We start from the raw sequence: 20,638 nt of genomic DNA on the forward strand, positions 1-20,638 counted from the left end.
AACAGACTGACCAATACCCAGGTTTACAGTGGTGAAAGATCAATGAAGATCCACAGAGCACAAACGATTTTTTTCTCACCCATCTACACACAATACCCCATAAAGACAAAGTGAAAACATGTTTTTAGATATTTTAGCAAATGTGTTGAAAATTAAATACAGAAATATCTTGTTTACATAAGTATTCACACCCCTGAGTCAATACTTTGTAGAAGCACCTTTGGTAGTGATTACAGCTGTGAGTCTTTCTGGGTAAATCTAAGTGCTTTCCACGCCTGGATTATGCAACATTTGCCCATTATTGTTTTCAAAATTCTTCAAGCTCTGTCAAATTGGTTGTTGATCATTGCTAGACAACCATTTTCAGGTCTTGACATAGATTTTCAAGTAGATTTAAGTTCAAAACTGTAACTTGGCCCACATTCAACTTCTTCTTGGTAAGCAACTCCAGTATAGATTTTGCCTTGTGTTCTAGGTTATTGTCCTGCTGAAAGGTGAATTTATCTCCCAGTGTCTGGTGGAAAGTAGACTGAACCAGGTTTTCCTATAGGATTTTGCCTGTGCTAAGCTCCATGCCGTTTCTTTTTTATCCTGAAAAACTCCCCAGTCCTTAACGATTACATTCATACCCATAACATGATGCAGCCACCACTATGCTTGAAAATATGGAGAGTGGTACTCAGTAATGTGTTGTATTGGATTTTCCCCAAACATAACACTTTGTATTCATATTTTACAGATAATTGTATGTGTGGGGTACAGAGATGAGGTAGTCATTCAAAAATCATGTTAAATACTATTATTGCACACAGAGTGAGTCCATGCAACTTATTATGGGACTTGTTAAGGAACATTTTACTCCTGAACTTATTTAGGCTTGCATAACAAAGGGGTTGAATACTTATTGACTCAAGACATTTCAGCTTTTCATATATAATCATATATAATTTGTAAACATAAAAATATAATTCAACATAATTCCACTTTGACATTATGGGGTATTGTGTCCAGTGACAAAATATCTCATTTTGATCTATTTTAAATTCAGACTTTAACACAACAAAATGTGGAAAAAGTCAAGAGGTGTGAATACTTTCTGAAGGCACTGTATATGCCGTCATTGGTGGCAGGGGGAGAGAGGATTCAACTTTTTATTGGGGCCTGCTGGACCAGAACAACAATTCTGAAGGGATCTTGTGCAACTCACAGATTTACGGTTTTCTGAGGTATATCTATTAGGGAGGCATGGTATATCGGCCTTCATATCAGTATCAGACGATAATGGCTAGAAAAACATAATATCAGTATTGAATCACCTGGAATGAGTTATCCATCTTTATAATCTTTATCTGCAAAACTGACGAATGCCTAACAAAAGGAGTTTAATGATGGAAAAACACAAATTAGGTGCAGTGTCGCACATGCCTGGGATATGGAAAACACCTTAAATGTACCATAACCTGGTTTGCATCTTGGATACAGATGGAAAACACATGGCCAACTCAACAAGTAAAACAAAAAAATAAATAGATAAATGACATATTATATTACTCATTTGTAAAACAAAAAACAGGTTATCTATTATATTATATCTACATTATGGGCCAGTTTCACAGACCCAGATTAAATAAAGTGAACTAATTATCCCTTTAATGTTAATCTCTCTTGGACAGATGTACAAAATAACTAGCTGACACCATTTCATGTGATTTTAGTTCTGGGTTTCTGAGATTACTTTAATGTCGTAAAACTGTATTTTATATTTATTGTTGTAGTCTCAGTACATCTCGGACACCCAGAACTAAAATGTTGCATAATTGCATCAGATTGTCAATTAAGTTATGGGTAGAAAATGTATTAACTAGACTAGTGAAGTCTCCACCCCTCTAAACTGAAACTCTCAGCCAGTTTCAGGCAAGTTTACTTGCCAAATATCCCCTTCCCTTTCCAAATTCGAAAGATGCGAGCACCTGCAAAATCATGATTTGTCCAAATGACCAGTGATGAAAAATCTGCATACTGGAACAAAGTTCCTTGTTAGTCATTCCTTGTATGTCGACAGATGCTACTACCATTTATGTTACGTGCATCTGTCCAAGAGAGATTACAGTACCACAGTGACAGTATCATCCACACAACTTCAATGACCCTACAGCCTGTTGGGCTTTGAGCCAAATATCAGCTGCTGTCTGAAAACAGACTGACCAATACCCAGGTTTACAGTGGTGAAAGATCAATGAAGATCCACAGAGCACAAAGGAAGCAGAGAATTCCCTGCAGGATCCCAGTGATGGTGACCCTCATCTGTGGGTCTGTACAGGCGGGGAGAGGAGAAGGGGCTGCCGCTCTCATTCATGCTCTTCATGTGTCTACGCAGGTAGCACACTGTGACCCAGCTCGACCCCAACATCACACACAGACAAAAAAACATGTAGATCATTTGCATGGTTAAAAACAAGCTACTTTGCATTTTTGGTGGGTACACTGAGTGTACAAAACATTAGGAACACCTGCTCTTTCCATGACATAGACTGACCAGCTGAATCCAGTTGAAGCTATGATCACTTGTTAAATCCACTTCAGTCAGTGTAGATGAAGGGGAGGAGACAGGCTAAAGAAGGACTTTTAAACCTTGAGATAATTGAGACATGGATTGTGTATGTACGCCATTCAGAGTGTGAATGAGCAAGACAAAGTGCCTTTGAATTGGGTATGTAGTAGTTGGCAGGCGTACCGGTTTGAGTGTCAAGAACTTCAATGCCGCTGGGTTTTTCACGCTCAACAGTTTCCTGTGTGTATCAAGAATGGTCCACCACCCAAAGGACGTTCAGCCAACTTGACACAACTGTGGGAAACATTGGAGTCAAGATAGGCCAGCATCCCTGTGGAACACTTTCTGGGTGTAGTATGAAGAAATCATCCACATGGAAGATGAAAGTAGATAAATAATCAAATCTCCTTTCTCCTGAAGTGTGTACTCTTTCACCACTTCCCACAAATCTAAAAGTATTGGATTGGTGGAGGCATGAGCTAGTGGGAGTTTCCACCCTATTTCTTATACCAGTCATTTCCTTTCAAATCAGTGAAGGGAAGTGAGTGCACACTTTGGGAGGAAGTAGATCATTGGGACATAGCCCATAGAACTAACTATGAGATGAACAACACAAAGTCTGCATTCATAAACCGTCTCCCAGTAGTATTGCTGATCTAGGATCAGGTCCCCCCCAGCCCATATAATTGTATTTCATTATAATCTAATAGGCAGAACTGATCCTAGATCAGCTCTCCTACTCTGAGATGCTTCAGGAATATAGGCCCTGAGCTTGAGTGTGATCATGCAAATACAACTTCCACGAATGATCACTTCTAAAGAGTCAACAGACAAGCAGTTGTACAGAACTTTATTTTATTTATTAAATACGCATGTCTGACTAAAACGCCAGAGGTAAGAGACCATTCATATTAGAAGGAAGACAACAAATATATAAAAGGATAAACTAACAATAGCAGGCTTAATTACAAATATAGTACATCTTTATGCAAACATTCAACGAGATCTGAATCTAAGCATGGTTATTGAACTGAATTCATCCAAGATTCACACACACACACAAACACACACCCTTTTGTGGTCCAAACTTCAGATGTTTCTCTCTACAGAACAGGGTTGGGTATGAGTCCCTCTGACAATGCAACATGTTGAAAATGTCTTCATACATTTCTAACTGTTGAAATACATTAAATAAATTACAAAAACAGTTCTAATGTTCCGACTGACAGACCGCAAAGACCTTGACCATTCAATGTGTCATATGAAACCACTTTGGTGCATCTATTCCTCATCTGACAAATACATTGATTTCTCGACATACATGTATTTTTATAATCTGATATGCCATTAAATATCTTTATACAATGTAACACTACTTGACACACACAAAACAAGTTCGGCAGCTTTCTCTTTTCAACCTGTATTTTCAGTGAAATAAAATAAGACATCATGTTAATCTACAATTCACAGCAGTTGGCAAATGGGTGTCCACACATACACGCACGTGCGCACACACACACACTTCGCAGAACAGACATTTATCCACACATTATGAATTCATGGTAACTTTTATAATTTATGGATTATTTATTTTGACATATAATCAAATCATATGATCAAATTTACAATGATCAAATCAGTGTGCAGTGTTTTTGGTGCAGTCAGACTTCAGTCCACCCACAGTCCAGTGCAGTGGATGCAAATTTACCTTCAGGCCTAGCCCCAGTGCCAGCCATTTTAGTTAGCCCTACCCAGACAGAGGTAGCCTGCATGCCAGTGTTTGTGCTACCATGCCAACTACTTATCACTCATTGCCAAGTTTGGCTTGACAAGGACAGCAATGGATGGAGTATGCAACAGCACAAACAGATCTGGGACCAGGCTAAAGCCTAATTTACACCTTCAGCTTCTGAGCCGTCTGCTAGGTCTGCTGAACGAAATTATGCACATTTCCGCACTGACAAATCTCCTCTTCCGCAGGACACTTTTCCAAGGAGGTGCGCAGATGCGGACCTTGTGCGGATGGGAGCGGACGTTCGAGTGAAGTGGAAGGTGTAAATTAGGCTTAAGGCAGCGGCAGAGGTGGGGTTGGCTGGCCAGGCAGAGGTGGGGTTGGCTGGCCAGGCAGAGGCAGAGGTGGGGTTGGCTGGCCAGGCAGAGGCAGAGGTGGGGTTGGCTGGCCAGGCAGAGGCAGAGGTGGAGTAGCTGGGCGTCAGAAGTAGTCCCGGCGTCGTGAGTCGTCGCTGATGAAGGAAGGGTTCCACTGAGCGGGGTAGATGCAGGAGTGACGGGAGCCCGGCAGGCCGGAGAACGGGTAGAGGCCGTTACGCTCCAGGTCAGAGTTACGCAAAGCAGGCTGCAACACAGGAAAATTAGATTAGGTGGTCAGTGTCAACAGCGGAGGAAGGAGAGAGAGAGAGAGAGAGAGAGAAAGAGAGAGAGGGAGGCGTATGCTAATCCTAACCTGCTGTGGTGGAGCAAAAATAAGAAATGTAGTGGCCCTTCTGTCTAATTGGTTTGTCTATTGTTTTCTGGAGAAATGTCATATGTTTGTCTTATTATAAACCGCCTGGTTTGGGTCCTGGATGCTGATTGGCTGAAAGCCATGGTATATCAGACAATATACCATGGGTATGATGGAGTGCCTGGACACAGCCCTTAACCATGGTATATTGGCGATATATCACAAGCCCCCGAGGTGCCTTATTGCTATTATAAACTGTTTACCAACATAATTAGAGCAGTAAAAATACATGTTTTGTCATACCTGTGGTATACGGTCTGATATACCACGGCTATCAGCCAATGATTAGCTGACAGCCGTGGTATATCAGACTGTATACCATGGGTATGACAAAACATTTATTTGTATTGCTCTAATTACGTTGGTAACCAGTTTATAATAGCAATAAGGCACCTCAGGGGTTTGTGGTATATGGCCAATATACCACAGCTAAGGGCTGTGTCCAGGCACTCCGCAGCCCTTAGCCGTGGTATATTGGCCATATACCACACCTCCTCTGGCCTTATTGCTTAAATATACCACACCCCCCCGGGCCTTATTGCTTAATTAACATTTTGTTGTGTAGTAGTTTCTATATGTACAGAGTAGTAGTTTCTATACGTACTGAGTAGTTGTTTCTATATGTACAGAGTAGAAGTTTCTATACGTACTGAGTAGTAGTTTCTATATGTACAGAGTAGAAGTTTCTATACGTACTGAGTAGTAGTTTCTATATGTACAGAGTAGAAGTTTCTATACATACTGAGTAGTAGTTTCTATATGTACAGAGTAGTAGTTTCTATATGTACAGAGTAGTAGTTTCTATACGTACTGAGTAGTAGTTTCTACACATACTGAGTTGTAGTTTCCATATGTACAGAGCAGGAGTTTCTATACGTACTGAGTAGTAGTTTCTATATGTACTGAGTAGTAGTTTCTATATGTACAGAGTAGTAGCTTCTACACATACTGAGTAGTAGTTTCTATATGTACAGAGTAGAAGTTTCTATACGGACTGAGTAGTAGCTTCTACAAATACTGAGTAGTAGTTTCTATACGGACTGAGTAGTAGTTTCTATATGTACATATTAGTAGTTTCTATACGTACTGAGTAGTAGTTTCTACACATACTGAGTAGTAGTTTCTATATGTACAGAGTAGAAGTTTCTATACGGACTGAGTAGTAGTTTCTACACATACTGAGTAGTAGTTTCTATACGGACTGAGTAGTAGTTTCTATATGTACATATTAGTAGTTTCTATACGTACTGAGTAGTAGTTTCTACACATACTGAGTAGAAGTTTCTATATGTACAGAGTAGAAGTTTCTATACGTACTGAGTAGTAGTTTCTATATGTACAGAGTAGGAGTTTCTATATGTACAGAGTAGAAGATTCTATACGTACTGAGTAGTAGTTTCTATATGTACAGAGTAGTAGCTTCTACACATACTGAGTAGTAGTTTCTATATGTACAGAGTAGAAGTTTCTATACGTACTGAGTAGTAGTTTCTATATGTACAGAGTAGTAGTTTCTATATGTACAGAGTAGTAGTTTCTATACGTACCGAGTAGTAGATGTCTGTCATCTGTAGCAGGTTCTTGGTGCTACCGTTCTCCTGCATCTCGATGGTCTCCCTCCCCCACTCCATAGAAACACGGTTACTCTTCGGGAACTCTGCGTATGGCGACATCTGAAAATCTCTGCTCTTGAAAATAATCTTATTGATGTCATTCTTGTCTTTCCTGTAAAGAGATACAGACAGACAGACAGACAAATATTAATTAAATGGCAGCACATTGACTGAGTTGAGTAAAACATTTGCATGTTATTATTGCGTTATTACATGATTATTAACACTTATAACAGTTATTTCCAAATTGTGTGGACAATAATGTTTTTCTAATTGAGATATTATTAGTTTGCTCAATATAATACAACATGGACTGAGAATAAGAAATTAGGTTTTGTAATTATATTATTGTGTTATTAGACGGTAACAACAGTACCAGTGTCATTGAGTCTTACTTGCAGCAGGTGACAATGAGGGCGATGATGAGAATAAGGAGTAGGGCACCCCCTGCTGGCGATACGACCACAGCTATCAGCTTGTAGACTATTAGAAACACAAAACATTATGAATAAACTGGAGGTCTGAGTGGTGTACTACGAAGCAAGTTAGATCTACTCAGGCTTTTATACAGCTAGCCAGCTTCACATTCCAGCTCAGGTTTAATCCGTACTATGACGGTGGACATTGCTCGTCTGCCTGCCCCTAACTCTAGCAGGCTTGTAACTACGCGTGTATGTCCCATATGGCTAGTCGAACGCCGAAGAACTCTTCATTGAGACAACGCTGAAACATCAATCCATGGGTGAGTCACTGCCACATTTTCATTCATTTGTGCCGAAATCAAAATGACAGAAAAGTTATTTTTCAAATTCAGCAGGCTATGGTATGAAATAGGCTTTTAGAAGAGCTGTCTTTATTGTATTTATTATCGTTAACCCTGGCAATTTGACAGTTAAACTCATGGTTACACTAGCAATGGCTGCCAGTCTTGATTTCAAAATACAATCGCGTGAAAAACGTAAAGATTGGAACGCAAATGCTGTCATTACTAACAAAAAAATACATTTGATTATTAAAATATTTAACAGTCATCTTCCTCAAATGCAAGGGATGATGGTACAATCTTTGCGAGAGGGAGGGTATCTGATTTAATTGGTCCTAAACTCGTGGCTCAGACGCTTCTTCAGGATAAATGGAGTTAGCCTTGAGTTAGCTTGTCCCGCAGCAGGTTAGTTCTGAAGGATTCGTTGCCATAAAAATGTACCTGGCTAAAAGGTGAGCCACTAACGTGATACCGGTAATCCAGAGTTGAACTCAGAGTTGACCAAAGTTTGCTCGCTAACTCCTGAAACCTGATTCGTAGTATAGGGCTCTGGAGCTACATTTTGATTGTGAGTGCAAAAAAAAATATGTATTGCCCCGCGCTACTTTGCCCAGTGCACTACTTTTTTGAAGAAAAACAAAACAAAAAACTTAATTTTTTCATTCTGATTTTTCAGGGGGTGCTGCAGCACCCTAAGCACCCCTACTTCCCGTGGCTATGGTTCATCTGACTCTGGGGAAGTAGATAAATCCTGAAGTATACCTTTAAATGATTATGTTGTCTTGATTCTCAATTGTATCTTTTTCTCACACTTTTTAAATGATTATTTAGGTTATTAAACTCTCCTACTTACAATTTCCACAGTTGAATCCTCCAAATCCAAATGTGCACCTGAAAGATATAAACAACCAAATAAAAGACCAAAACATGAATTAACAGAATGGTCCAATGGATTAAATGATTAGAGTTCTCATTGCTTACCTGACACAGGTTCCATTGACCCGTTTCAGACCATCACCACATTCTGTAAGATAAGGAATGTTATTTTACAATCATTTCAAAACAACAACGTTTCAGTTATATAATGCATTCTTTTCAATACACTGCTTGCTACAATGAAATAAAAATACTAAAGTGAATTTGACATAAGATTGACCCAGGGTTACATTCACTTGGCACCAAAGTGAATACTGAAACAGGGGGGGAGGGCCTACCTGAACATGTCAATAAGAAACACTTGTTTTTGTTTTGCGTTGCTAAACGTTTCGCTATGGTGTGCTCTAACATCTGCTCGCTCCACCCTTCTAGGCCCCACCTATGCAGGACTGAGGCCCATCCTCTCCCTCCACCCTCTCCCAGACCCAGGCCTCACCTATGCAGGACTGATCCTCAGGGTTGAGTTTGAAGTACCCTGGTTGACACTGGCAGTAGGCTGTCCCATTGGAGTCGGTACAAAAAGAACGCTCAGGGTGACACTGGGTATTCTGGGCCAGACACAGACTCTCAACTGAGGGACAGAGAGAGGAGAGAGGGGTGTGGTAAGGATGGTTGTAACAGGGTCAGGTATGAAATTTAAAACATGCTAATGTTGTACATTGACTTCCATTGTTTTATGGTTAGAAAAGGCTTAAGTTAGCAGATGGTGGCAGTGGCAGTGGCTGCGTACACAAACCCAAATCATGAATTGCATTCTGCCCTTGTCCCCACAGACTGCTTACAAAGTAACAAAACAAGTATGTCATTTTGAAATTAGGATCCCTTTAAGACTGGTGTTAAGGGGAAAGAGGTGAGGATGGCTCATGAAGCAGAGGGTGAAAGAGAGAGGACGGAGGGAGGTAGAGAGTGCTGTACCATGATAGGAGAGCTGGTGAGTGACCACCACTCTGCAGTGTCCAGCGGTGCTGTTACAGTTGTTCAGAGACATCTGTATGATGTGGTAGACCTCAGAGCTGGTCACATCAGTAGAGATAGAGAACATGTTGACAGCAGAGATACGAACCCCGTCCTTCCCTCTGGAACACACACATCACAGCAAACTTGATTTGAAGTCCATTTAAAATCACAACACACGAAGGTCCTGCCGAAAAGCGTCAGAGTTGTAAAGTTTTTGTTCTATTGAACATTCATTACAATAAAGGCATTTTAAATATATGGTCCTGCTTCTTTTTTTAAATGAAACTTTACATACAAAATACACAAGAACCAAGAGAGTATGGCTTGTTGTCATGCATTCCGAGTAAATTGGTAAGTGCAAAGCCATTCGTACAGGGGAAGAAGAAACTTACTTTTTACTCAAAGAAGAGCGCCGGTAACCACGCAGAATTGATAGTGAGGCATTCAACTATAAAATAAAATTTTTTAAACTGTTATTAATAGATTATCAATGATCATCTTGAATTAATTATAATACATTAACTATACCTTCCTTACATTCCTAATACATCTATTATCTTGTTTGAACAGGTTTGCTGCCTCACTACAACAGATCCACAATACACAACAGTATACTGTATATCAGTGATAGTAATTTCTCTCTCCCCACTAGGGTTGCAAAACTCCCGGTAATTTAGCAAACGTTTACAATTCTTGAAAGATTCTAAAATTACTGGTTACAGGGAATATTCAGGGATATACACAGGGAATATTCCCTCCCTTTGCAACCCTACTTCCCACCCTGTTCCTGTCCTCCTTACCAGCTGGTTGATCTCTCTCTGGATCTCATGCAGGGTGGCGCTCCTGGAGATCAGGGGGGCGTTGACAATGAACGTGCCCAGGAAGGTTTTTGCTGTAGAGGAAAACAGACACTGTGGTTAACTAAGGTTCAAGACACAGTCTGTAAAGTTTACAGTCGTTTCTTTCATCTAATGAAATATAGGTAACCCGCTTGATATTGAATAAATACAGTGGGGGGAAAAAGTATTTAGTCAGCCACCAATTGTGCAAGTTCTCCCACTTAAAAAGATGAGAGAGGCCTGTAATTTTCATCATAGGTACATGTCAACTATGACAGACAAAATGAGGGAAAAAAAATCAAGAAAATCACATTGTAGGATTTTTTATGAATTTATTTGCAAATTATGGTGGAAAATAAGTATTTGGTCAATAACAAAAGTTTCTCAATACTTTGTTATATACCCTTTGTTGGCAATGACACAGGTCAAACGTTTTCTGTAAGTCTTCACAAGGTTTTCACACACTGTTGCTGGTATTTTGGCCCATTCCTCCATGCAGATCTCCTCTAGAGCAGTGATGTTTTGGGGCTGTCGCTGGGCAACACGGACTTTCAACTCCCTCCAAAGATTTTCTATGGGTTTGAGATCTGGAGACTGGCTAGGCCACTCCAGGACCTTGAAATGCTTCTTACGAAGCCACTCCTTCGTTGCCCGGGCGGTGTGTTTGGGATCATTGTCATGCTGAAAGACCCAGCCACGTTTCATCTTCAATGCCCTTGCTGATGGAAGGAGGTTTTCACTCAAAATCTCACGATACATGGCCCCATTCATTCTTTCCTTTACACGGATCAGTCGTCCTGGTCCCTTTGCAGAAAAACAGCCCCAAAGCATGATGTTTCCACCCCCATGCTTCACAGTAGGTATGGTGTTCTTTGGATGCAACTCAGCATTCTTTGTCCTCCAAACACGACGAGTTGAGTTTTTACCAAAAAGTTATATTTTGGTTTCATCTGACCATATGACATTCTCCCAATCCTCTTCTGGATCATCCAAATGCACTCTAGCAAACTTCAGACGGGCCTGGACATGTACTGGCTTAAGCAGGGGGACACGTCTGGCACTGCAGGATTTGAGTCCCTGGCGGCGTAGTGTGTTACTGATGGTAGGCTTTGTTACTTTGGTCCCAGCTCTCTGCAGGTCATTCACTAGGTCCCCCCGTGTGGTTCTGGGATTTTTGCTCACCGTTCTTGTGATCATTTTGACCCCATGGGGTGAGATCTTGCATGGAGCCCCAGATCGAGGGAGATTATCAGTGGTCTTGTATGTCTTCCATTTCCTAATAATTGCTCCCACAGTTGATTTCTTCAAACCAAGCTGCTTACCTATTGTAGATTCAGTCTTCCCAGCCTACAATTTTGTTTCTGGTGTCCTTTGACAGCTCTTTGGTCTTGGCCATAGTGGAGTTTGGAGTGTGACTGTTTGAGGTTGTGGACAGGTGTCTTTTATACTGATAACAAGTTCAAACAGGTGCCATTAATACAGGTAACGAGTGGAGGACAGAGGAGCCTCTTAAAGAAGAAGTTACAGGTCTGTGAGAGCCAGAAATCTTGCTTGTTTGTAGGTGACCAAATACTAATTTTCCACCATAATTTGCAAATAAATTCATTAAAAATCCTACAATGTGATTTTCTGGATTTTTTTTCCTCAATTTGTCTGTCATAGTTGACGTGTACCTATGATGAAAATTACAGGCCTCTCTCATCTTTTTAAGTGGGAGAACTTGCACAATTGGTGGCTGACTAAATACTTGTTTTCCCCACTGTAGATGTCCTAACCGACTTGCCAAACTATAGTTTGTTAACAAGAAATTTGTGGAGTGGTTGAAAAACGAGTTTTAATGACTCCAAGCTAAGTGTATGTAAACTTCCGACTTCAACTGTATACCTTAACCCAATAACATAACCTAATCTATAAGTCCCTAAGTATTGTTCATATTTTCATTATTATATGATATGAGACTTTGTAAATAAAGTACTTGTATGTATGTTTAGCTGTAAGATTAGTAGTGCAACTGTCTTACTTTATTATAATCCAAACTGGTCCTGTATAGCTCAGTTGGTACAGCATGGCACTTGCACCACCAGGGTTGTGGGTTCGATTCCCATACATAAAATGTATGCACGCATGACTGTAAGTCACTTTGGATAAACCTGTCTGCTAAATGGCATATATTATAATTATTTATTATTATACTGTATATTAAATAAGGACCTAAATATTGTATTTTTATTGTCATAGGAGACTTTGTAAACAAAGGCTGTACTGTTTGTTTAGCCGTACCTCGTGTGCAGTCTCTTCCGTTCTCCATGTCCAGACCCAGGGGACACTCACAGCTGAAGGAGCCCCTGGTGTTAACACACGTAGAGTCACTGGGACAGGGGCCCGAGCCACTCTCACACTCATCCACATCTGAACCAACACAGCACAACAGACAGAGGACAGAGGACAGAGGACAGAGAGCAGGTCAACACAACATACAGCTGACTATGCACACACGCACCCCGCTCCCCCACACACACACACAGACTATAACATTCAATACCATTAGCAATATATAGACTTTACCAGTAGCTCACACATACTAACATATGCCTGGAAATTGTAGGTTGAGCTCACCCTCATTGCAGGTCGGTCCTATCCATGATGACAGACAGTCACAGGTGAATTCAGTCCCTCCATAGGGTAGACACCCACCTCCATTCAGACAGGGGTTGGGCTCACAGGCACTACCTAAAGAAGAGAGCAGGATTCAGACTGACGTACTGTATCTCTTATCAATGCAGTTCATAGTTGCTTACGATTTCTTAATTGTTCCAAACAACAGTCATTAGGTTTTGGGATCTTCATTTCACTTTTCCAGCTCAATTCAAGGCAAAACTAACTTTAAGAAGAATCAAAGCATTGAAAGATATACTGTGTTGACAAACCTGGGGTTTGTGGTGTAGATCTGATGTCCATTGGAGCTGTGGTCACTTCTATCTCAGTGGTTCCCCTGTCAGTGTGTTTCCCTGTAGTGTGTAGTTCCACTGTGTTCCTGGTGGGGACGCTGTGACTGTAGGAGGAGGCGGCTGTAGTGGTTGTGGCCGTGCTGGTCTCCAGGTGCAAGGTGGTGACGTCGGTGGAGCTCACCCCCATTGAGGGCCCTTGGGTCTGAGTCTGTGTGGTGCCCGGTGGCTGGGGGGTGGAAGCAGAGGTCTGGAGACCCAGGGTAATCTCAGTGGTAGTGGTGGTAGGGATGATGGTGGGCTGAGTCTGGGCCTCAATGGAGTCGGCGGTACTGGGCTGAACCATCCGCGTCGTAGCCAGAGGCTGGGTTGGTGTGGTGCTGGTTGCCGTGGTAAGTCTGTAGGGCTCCTCCTCGGTGACCTGTGACTTCATTGTCACGGTAACAGGTGTGATGGACACCAGGACCTCTGTGGTCACCGCCGGTCGCTGAGTTTTGGGGATGAAGGGAGGCTGGCTGTAGAGGAACCGGGACAGGGAGTCATCCAGGGCGGTGGCACTGTCTCGTAGCATTGGGGGAGCAGTGGTTAGACCCAGGCCAAGGATTGTAGTGTCCTCTGTGTGGAGCGATGGGAAACCCTCTGTCTCACCCTGGCCCCCCCGGGTGCTAGGGGGACCTGTGGAGTACTCGGTGGAGGTCTCAGACCCGGTGACCAGGATGGAGGGAGAATCTCTATCTGTATGTCCTCCCTGAGAGGTGTTGGTGCTGGGATGGCTGGGGCCTTCTTCTGACGACAGCACAGGGGGCTGTGATGAAGCAGAGACCCCCTCTTCTGTCTGGGATGTCCTGCCTCTGAAGGGCTGAATAGAGTCTGTTGTGTCTGTGTCCCGTCTGCTGTGGTTATCAACCACCCTGAGTGGAGGGGTGGAGTTGGGGGTTCCCTCTGAAACCAGAGAGGTGAGGTCCTGCTGTTGGGTCACATTGGGAGGTCCAGTCAGTGGGTTGGTCCCTCTGGAGGATAAACCACCAGACCACTCTGTTTAGAAGAAGAAGAAGAAGAGATTACTTTATTTGTCAATTTTCTACATGAGAAATGGAAATTAGACTTTCTTTTGCATATCCCATTCTCCCCAGTAGGCATACACGTACGGTACATATATATATACACAGACATACATATACACAGAGAGGGAGTTTCAGAGGGCTGTTTACTCTGTGAGGAGTTGGTGTTGGTGTGGGGGTAGGAGTCAGACCCAGACGTAGCATCATGCCCATGCTCAGGTCCTGTGAAGGGTATCCTGATGGTGACGTCCCCAGCCCCGGCTCCGGTGCGGCTGGTCGGGAGGTCCCAGGTGGAGGCCTGGGACTGGGAGGAGGAGTTGGAGTTCTCAGAGTACATGGAGGTGCTGTTGGAGGTCACAGACATTAAGGTCCTCTCTCCCGCTCGACTCATAGTGGAGGAGATGTAGGTGCTGTCAGTTTGGACGGGGATGGGGAGAGCCACGGTTCCTAGGTCTGTCAACTGGTCCTGTCTGAGAGTGGCTGTTGACTGCCCTTGCCTGAGACCCACGGTGCCTCGGTTTGTGGACTGGTCCTCTCTGAGACCCACGGTGCCTCGGTTAGTGGACTGGTCCTCTCTGAGACCCACGGTGCCTCGGTTAGTGGACTGGTCCTCTCTGAGACCCACGGTGCCTCGGTTAGTGGACTGGTTCTCTCTGAGACCCACGGTGCCTCGGTTAGTGGACTGGTCCTCTCTGAGACCCACGGTTCCTCGGTTAGTGGACTGGTCCTCTCTGAGACCCACGGTGCCTCGGTTTGTGGACTGGTTCTCTCTGAGACCCACGGTGCCTCGGTTAGTGGACTGGTCCTCTCTGAGACCCACGCTGCCTCGGTTTGTGGACTGGTTCTCTCTGAGACCCACGGTGCCTCGGTTAGTGGACTGGTCCTCTCTGAGACCCACGGTTCCTCGGTTAGTGGACTGGTCCTCTCTGAGACCCACGGTGCCTCGGTTTGTGGACTGGTTCTCTCTGAGACCCACGGTGCCTCGGTTAGTGGACTGGTCCTCTCTGAGACCCACGCTGCCTCGGTTAGTGGACTGGTCCTCTCTGAGACCCACGCTGCCTCGGTTTGTGGACTGGTTCTCTCTGAGACCCACGGTGCCTCGGTTAGTGGACTGGTCCTCTCTGAGACCCACGCTGCCTCGGTTAGTGGACTGGTCCTCTCTGAGACCCACGCTGCCTCGGTTTGTGGACTGGTTCTCTCTGAGATCCACGGTGACTCGGTTTGTGGACTGGTCCTCTCTGAGACCCACGGTGCCTCGGTTTGTGGACTGGTTCTCTCTGAGACCCACGCTGCCTCGGTTTGTCGACTGGTTCTCTCTGAGACCCACGGTGCCTCGGTTTGTCGACTGGTCCTGCCTGAGACTGCTGTCAGCATCAGGACTGTCCTGAGGCAGTCTGGCTTGAGTCACAGACACAGACCTGAGCTCTACTGGGAGCCCAGGGTAGGTCTCTGGTAGGTGGTCTGGTGTTAGTCTGGTCTGGTCCTCCCACTGTGTGGTAGCCTCTGTCGACACTACAATGGTAGAGCTCATCTGCTCTTTCGACAAACTAACGGTTCCTTCTGATGTCCCGTGGGTTGAGTCCGTGGAGAGATGTGTGTTTTGTTCAGTGGCTGTGAAAAATAAAAAAAATACAGTTTAAAAAGGATGATAGGTATGAGTTTTCTGTATTCAAGAAAAGCAATGTGTCACATAGGCCTACATAAAGAGTTGGGGAGAAAGACACCCAAAACAAAAACTTTAATGTCTGCAATGTGCACATCAGGCCAACAGATGGGCCCAGAGTGGTCTTGTCTGGCTTCGAACACTGAAAGGGAAGACGTTGTCAGGAGTTGCTGCCTGCGGATGTAATGATTTTGGGTGGAGAACAATTTGCAGCCAGGCCTGTCTACCCTGTCAAAAGCCTGGGCCCTAAATATGGAGGTGCACTCAGGCCTTTGGGACCTTGCCATTTCCTTCCTAAACCTGATCTAGCAGAAGCCATAGACGTTAAAATACAGTCACACTGCAGACATCGGTTGGATTCATATTGAGGCAGAGTTGGCTCTCTGGCTCATAGTTTGTATAAGCTTTTTGAAAACAGTTCATATCTCATTAAAGTCATATAAATCTGACATATCATTGGTAAGTCCATTGCTTAATTGTTTTGCCAATGACGTTTCTGTTTGTAAAGATACAGATACCTACCTATGACTAGGCCTCCTACTACTAAGATATGGCAGTTCTAGGCCTACACATGCAGACACCACATGTAGGCTATTTCATGGTATGAGAACAGACACCCCGGGTGAGGAGTGTTCCTGTCCGTTTCACCACTACTACTAGGGCCTACAAACTCCACCTCGGCCTAAACCTGGGTTTATAGTTGGTCTGGGGCCTGAAATCTCTGCCAATCTACTCTGCGGCAGCCTGTTGACAGCCTGCCTGCCTCTCTGTCTGTCTGTCTGTCTGTCTGCCTGCTTGTATGTCTGCCTGTCTATAGGGAAGGCCTGAGCCTGGCACTTCTGCACTGACTCAACAATGCTGCTGGAGGGTTTTGGAACAATATCCTACTGCCAGTGCCAAGGAAGAGCGCTGTCTGTGCTGGATAACATCCTGAATGTAACACATAGCAACGACACACTCAGACAGTCAAACTGTCAGACAGTCAGTACGCAGATAGAGGGAAGAAGAGTTCAGCAATGGTATAGTCAGTCCACAGAGAGAGACCTAGGCTGCATCCCAAATGGCACCCTATTCCCTATATAGTGCACTACTTTTGGCCAGAACTGTATGGGCCCTGGTCAAAAGTAGTGCACTATATATGGAATATGGTGTCATTTGGGGTGCACATAGAGAATTAGGCCATTTGCCTCTAAACTAAAGCTCTCTGGTCTTAGCCCTACATTCAGTACACTGTAATCAGAAGCAGACTGGAAGCATCACTATTGGTGCTGGCAGGCCCAATGAGTTAGCTTGTGTGTTTACTTTATTCCTTCTAAACCAGCACCACCACTTGTGTGGCTCCCAGTTCATGACAATGATGCAATGGGTTCTGTCCCAAATTACACCCTATTCCCCATAGTATATTGCACTACTTTTGACCAGGGCCCAGGCTCTGGTCAAAAGTAGCGCACTATATAGGGAATAAGGTGCCATTTGGGACACAGATATGTTCTGTTCCATTCCTTGACTGGTGGAGATCCTCAAATGATTGAAGGGACAGTCCACTTACAATACAACCTGAGATTAGGGCTACCATGGTAACGTTTAAGCTATTGTGGTAGGCCTAATTGGGAAACTGTTATAACATAAGGTCTGCCCTGTAATTTAATTCAAATAGCCATTTAATTATGAACCTTGGCTTGAACTAGCTCTGGTCCAGAGCGTTAGTGTGGCTAGCTAACGTTGAGCTCAGAACTAGACTTTAACCAGCGATAAGTCAACCGTGCGGTTTCAGGGCAGGCACGCCGTCTCCTGGCTGTTCCATAAATGTCCAGACTCAGACCTTTTGACAGAGACTGTAGCGCGCATATATAGTAGATGTGAAAGTCGCCCCAAAGCATGTTGGCTGGAGTACATCTGTAAATAAATTCACAACTTCCCTAAGCTCTAAAGCCAACCTCTGCTGGCTAAGACCATTGGCTTTGAGTTGGGTAGTGTGTGTTGTTGTGCAGAAGATCGCTGGTTCGAGCCCTGCTCGGGGCAGAACTGTTACGCTTATATACAGAGACATTATACTATTCACCTTCTCAAGAAGCGGACCTTGACCCCTGTGCAGATTGAGGCACACTTCCAGTAAAGGCTTGAGAGACAGCTGTTGCCACCGATGTAGTGATTGAGAAGGGAAAACGGGGCTTGAACCAGAGCACCTGCAGTTAACAGCCAAGCACACTGACCCCTGTGCCATGAAGGTTCAGACCTCTTGGCAGTGGCCGTAGTAACCTATGCTTACAAGGAGGCTATAATAACTCTACTCTCTAATGAACTCTGCGCAAATAATTACCGGAAAGAGTCAACACTTTCTCGACACTTACTCACTGACAATACCTCATACGAATTTATGGAGGTAACAACACTTCTAAAACTCTGGCTGAGTGCTGAAAAAAGAGTCAACAAAGACATGAATTGGTTTGAAAGGTAAACCTTAGAAGTTGTTCAGTACAGGGTGTATTACTCTAATCTACTATAGGCTATAAACTGCCAAGCACATTTTAGTATATTGGCTCAAATGATCACTATGATGAATTATACTGAAAAAACATTAAACGCAACATGTAAAGTGTTGGTCCCATGTTTCATGAGCTGAAATAAAAGATTCCAGAAATGTTCCATATGCACAAAAAGCTTATTTCTCTCAAAATGTGTGCACAAATTTGTTTACATCCCTGTTAGTTTGCATTTCTCCTTTGCCAAGATAATCCATCCACCTGACAGGTGTGGCATATCAAGAAGCTGATTAAACAGCATGATCATTACACAGGTGCACCTTGTGCTGGGGGACAATAAAAGGCCACACTAAAATGTGCAGTTTTGTCACACAACACACTGCCACAGATGTCACAAGTTGAGGGAGCATGCAATTGGCATGCTGACTGCAGAAATGTCCACCAGAGCTGTTGCCAGAGAATTGAATGTTAATTTCTCTACCATAGAATTTGGCAGTACGTACAAACCGACCTCATATCCGCAGACCACATGTTACCACGCCAGCCCAGGACCTCCACATCCGGCTTCTTCATCTGCGGGATCGTCTGAGACCAGCCACCCAGACAGCTGATGAAACTGAGGAGTATTTCTGTCTGTAATAAAGCCCTTTTGTGGGGAAATACTCATTCTGATTGGCTGGGCCTGGCTCCCAAGTGGGTGGGCCTATGCCTTCCCAGGCCCACCCATGGCTACGCCCCTGCCCACTCATGTGAAATCGATAGATTAGGGTCTAATTTATTTATTTCAATTGACTGATTCCCTTATATGAACTGTAACCAAGTAAAATCATTGAAGTTGTTCCATGTTGCGTTTATATCTTTGTTCAGTATATATTATTAGAAGACCTTATTATGGCTTAGATTAGGCTACGTCAAATTTCCATAAGGCTATAGGTGAATAGCAGGGTCCATGGTCCAGTTGATGTTCTTTAAGATGATGGCTGCACTTAGGGTGAATTTCCAATTTCCTTATAACATCGGGTGTAGACACTAGAGTAACACTGGTGTTGCAATCTTATGATGGTTTTCGACTGTAAGATAGTAATTTATCAAAACCATCAAACAGGAGGGTGAAACAATGGTTAGAAGCATAGAAGTGTGTCTGTCAGTGTGGGAAAACTAAATACAACTCTTATTGCCCACAGATAGGGCCTCATCTAGCCTACTCATTTAGTTACAGAATTGTTAGTTTTCGACTGTGCCAGCAAATTACGCAAAGATTGTATTCATATTTTAAATGTATCCAGAAATGTTGAATCTTATTTTGTTCTGGGATTTTCAACCTCAATGCTGTTATTTTATTTAGTCTAAATGGACCCCGGTGTGTATAAACAGTCCGTTATAGTTTACTTTTACATACAATGATTAAATCACGTTTAAATAGTCTCTATCTCCCCCCCAAAAAACACCGATACTTTAAATATTGTCACCGCGGGCGATACGTGCCACATAAAGGGATGGGACAGTGTGTAGAACTATTGCCCCGTTTGCGAATCCCAGGGGATGTTCTCTCTTCCATATGTCTGTAGGGGCCTATCCTACTACCCCTTACCTAATTTAGCTTCACTCAACATCCGGGTCTCACTCTCATCAGAATGCCTGACTCGGTGGTGGAGTTCTGTTCCAGTTGATGGTGATGATGCCTCCCTAAAGTCTGTAGAAGTTCCCGGAGTAGTAAACAAGTATTTTGGTAATGCAGTTATTTCTTCTGAGTTCGTGACGCTGGGAGAAAAGTATCCCCCCGTCACCAGTGTCCTATCCATATCGTTGCTGCTGGAAGTGTACGTCCACGCATTGAGGGGTCTCAGAACGAACAAGAGGACCACAAAAAAAAGACGCGCTAGAACTACGTGACTCAAATAACACGTTTCCATAATCAAAACGACCCGAAAACGGCGGAAGGTAGGAGTATATTCCAAACAAGTAGCGCCGAGTCGCCCACAACCACCATCGGAAACTGTATTCTTCAGTAATTTCTAATTTTAAAAATCCCTTCGGAGACCCTAAACACCCATTGATCCGATGGCGGGCAATAAATTCGGAAACCATAAAGTGGTGCTGGAAAGAGAAGCCTGTTATCATATCCGAGGCGCCTAGCTCCTCCCACACACATCAGCGATAGTGGTTTCCACCCAATTCCCAGTAGCCCGTCCGCGGGCTGTGGGCTAGTCTATTGTTACACTCAACTAGACTTCAGAATATCAAGAATCTCTGAATCTGTTACTTTGTACTGATTTCTTCAACATAAGATACAATATTAATCT

General features: G+C 43.5%; 1 protein-coding gene across 1 annotated transcript; it reads right to left on the reverse strand.

Annotated features, from left to right (window-relative positions):
• Positions 1-3,389: 3,389 nt before the first annotated feature.
• Positions 3,390-20,321, reverse strand: heg1 (heart development protein with EGF-like domains 1). Its single transcript, XM_084179911.1, has 14 exons — positions 19,927-20,321; positions 14,340-15,800; positions 13,111-14,163; positions 12,800-12,913; positions 12,464-12,592; positions 10,145-10,236; positions 9,737-9,792; positions 9,303-9,463; positions 8,824-8,958; positions 8,433-8,475; positions 8,305-8,342; positions 7,084-7,171; positions 6,623-6,800; positions 3,390-4,907 (listed from the first exon to the last, which is right to left on the reverse strand). The coding sequence occupies exons 1-14, from the start codon at positions 20,246-20,248 to the stop codon at positions 4,764-4,766; spliced, it is 4,014 nt and encodes a 1,337-aa protein (XP_084036037.1). The 5' UTR covers positions 20,249-20,321; the 3' UTR covers positions 3,390-4,763.
• Positions 20,322-20,638: the final 317 nt, after the last annotated feature.

The sequence above is a fragment of the Coregonus lavaretus genome (assembly GCF_964263955.1).
Source record: "Coregonus lavaretus genome assembly, chromosome: 16".
NCBI classification, from domain to species: Eukaryota; Metazoa; Chordata; class Actinopteri; order Salmoniformes; family Salmonidae; genus Coregonus; species Coregonus lavaretus.

Excerpts from the sequence above, each read along its gene's own strand:
- heg1 (XM_084179911.1), bottom strand. The coding sequence starts at position 20,248 with ATGGAAACGTGTTATTTGAGTCACGTAGTTCTAGCGCGTCTTTTTTTT. Across the intron at positions 12,914-13,110 it reads ATCTACACCACAAACCCCAG|GTAGTGCCTGTGAGCCCAAC; the intron begins GTTTGTCAACAC and ends TCTCTTCTTTAG. Across the intron at positions 9,464-9,736 it reads CGCTCTTCTTTGAGTAAAAA|AGGGAAGGACGGGGTTCGTA; the intron begins GTAAGTTTCTTC and ends TGTGTGTTCCAG.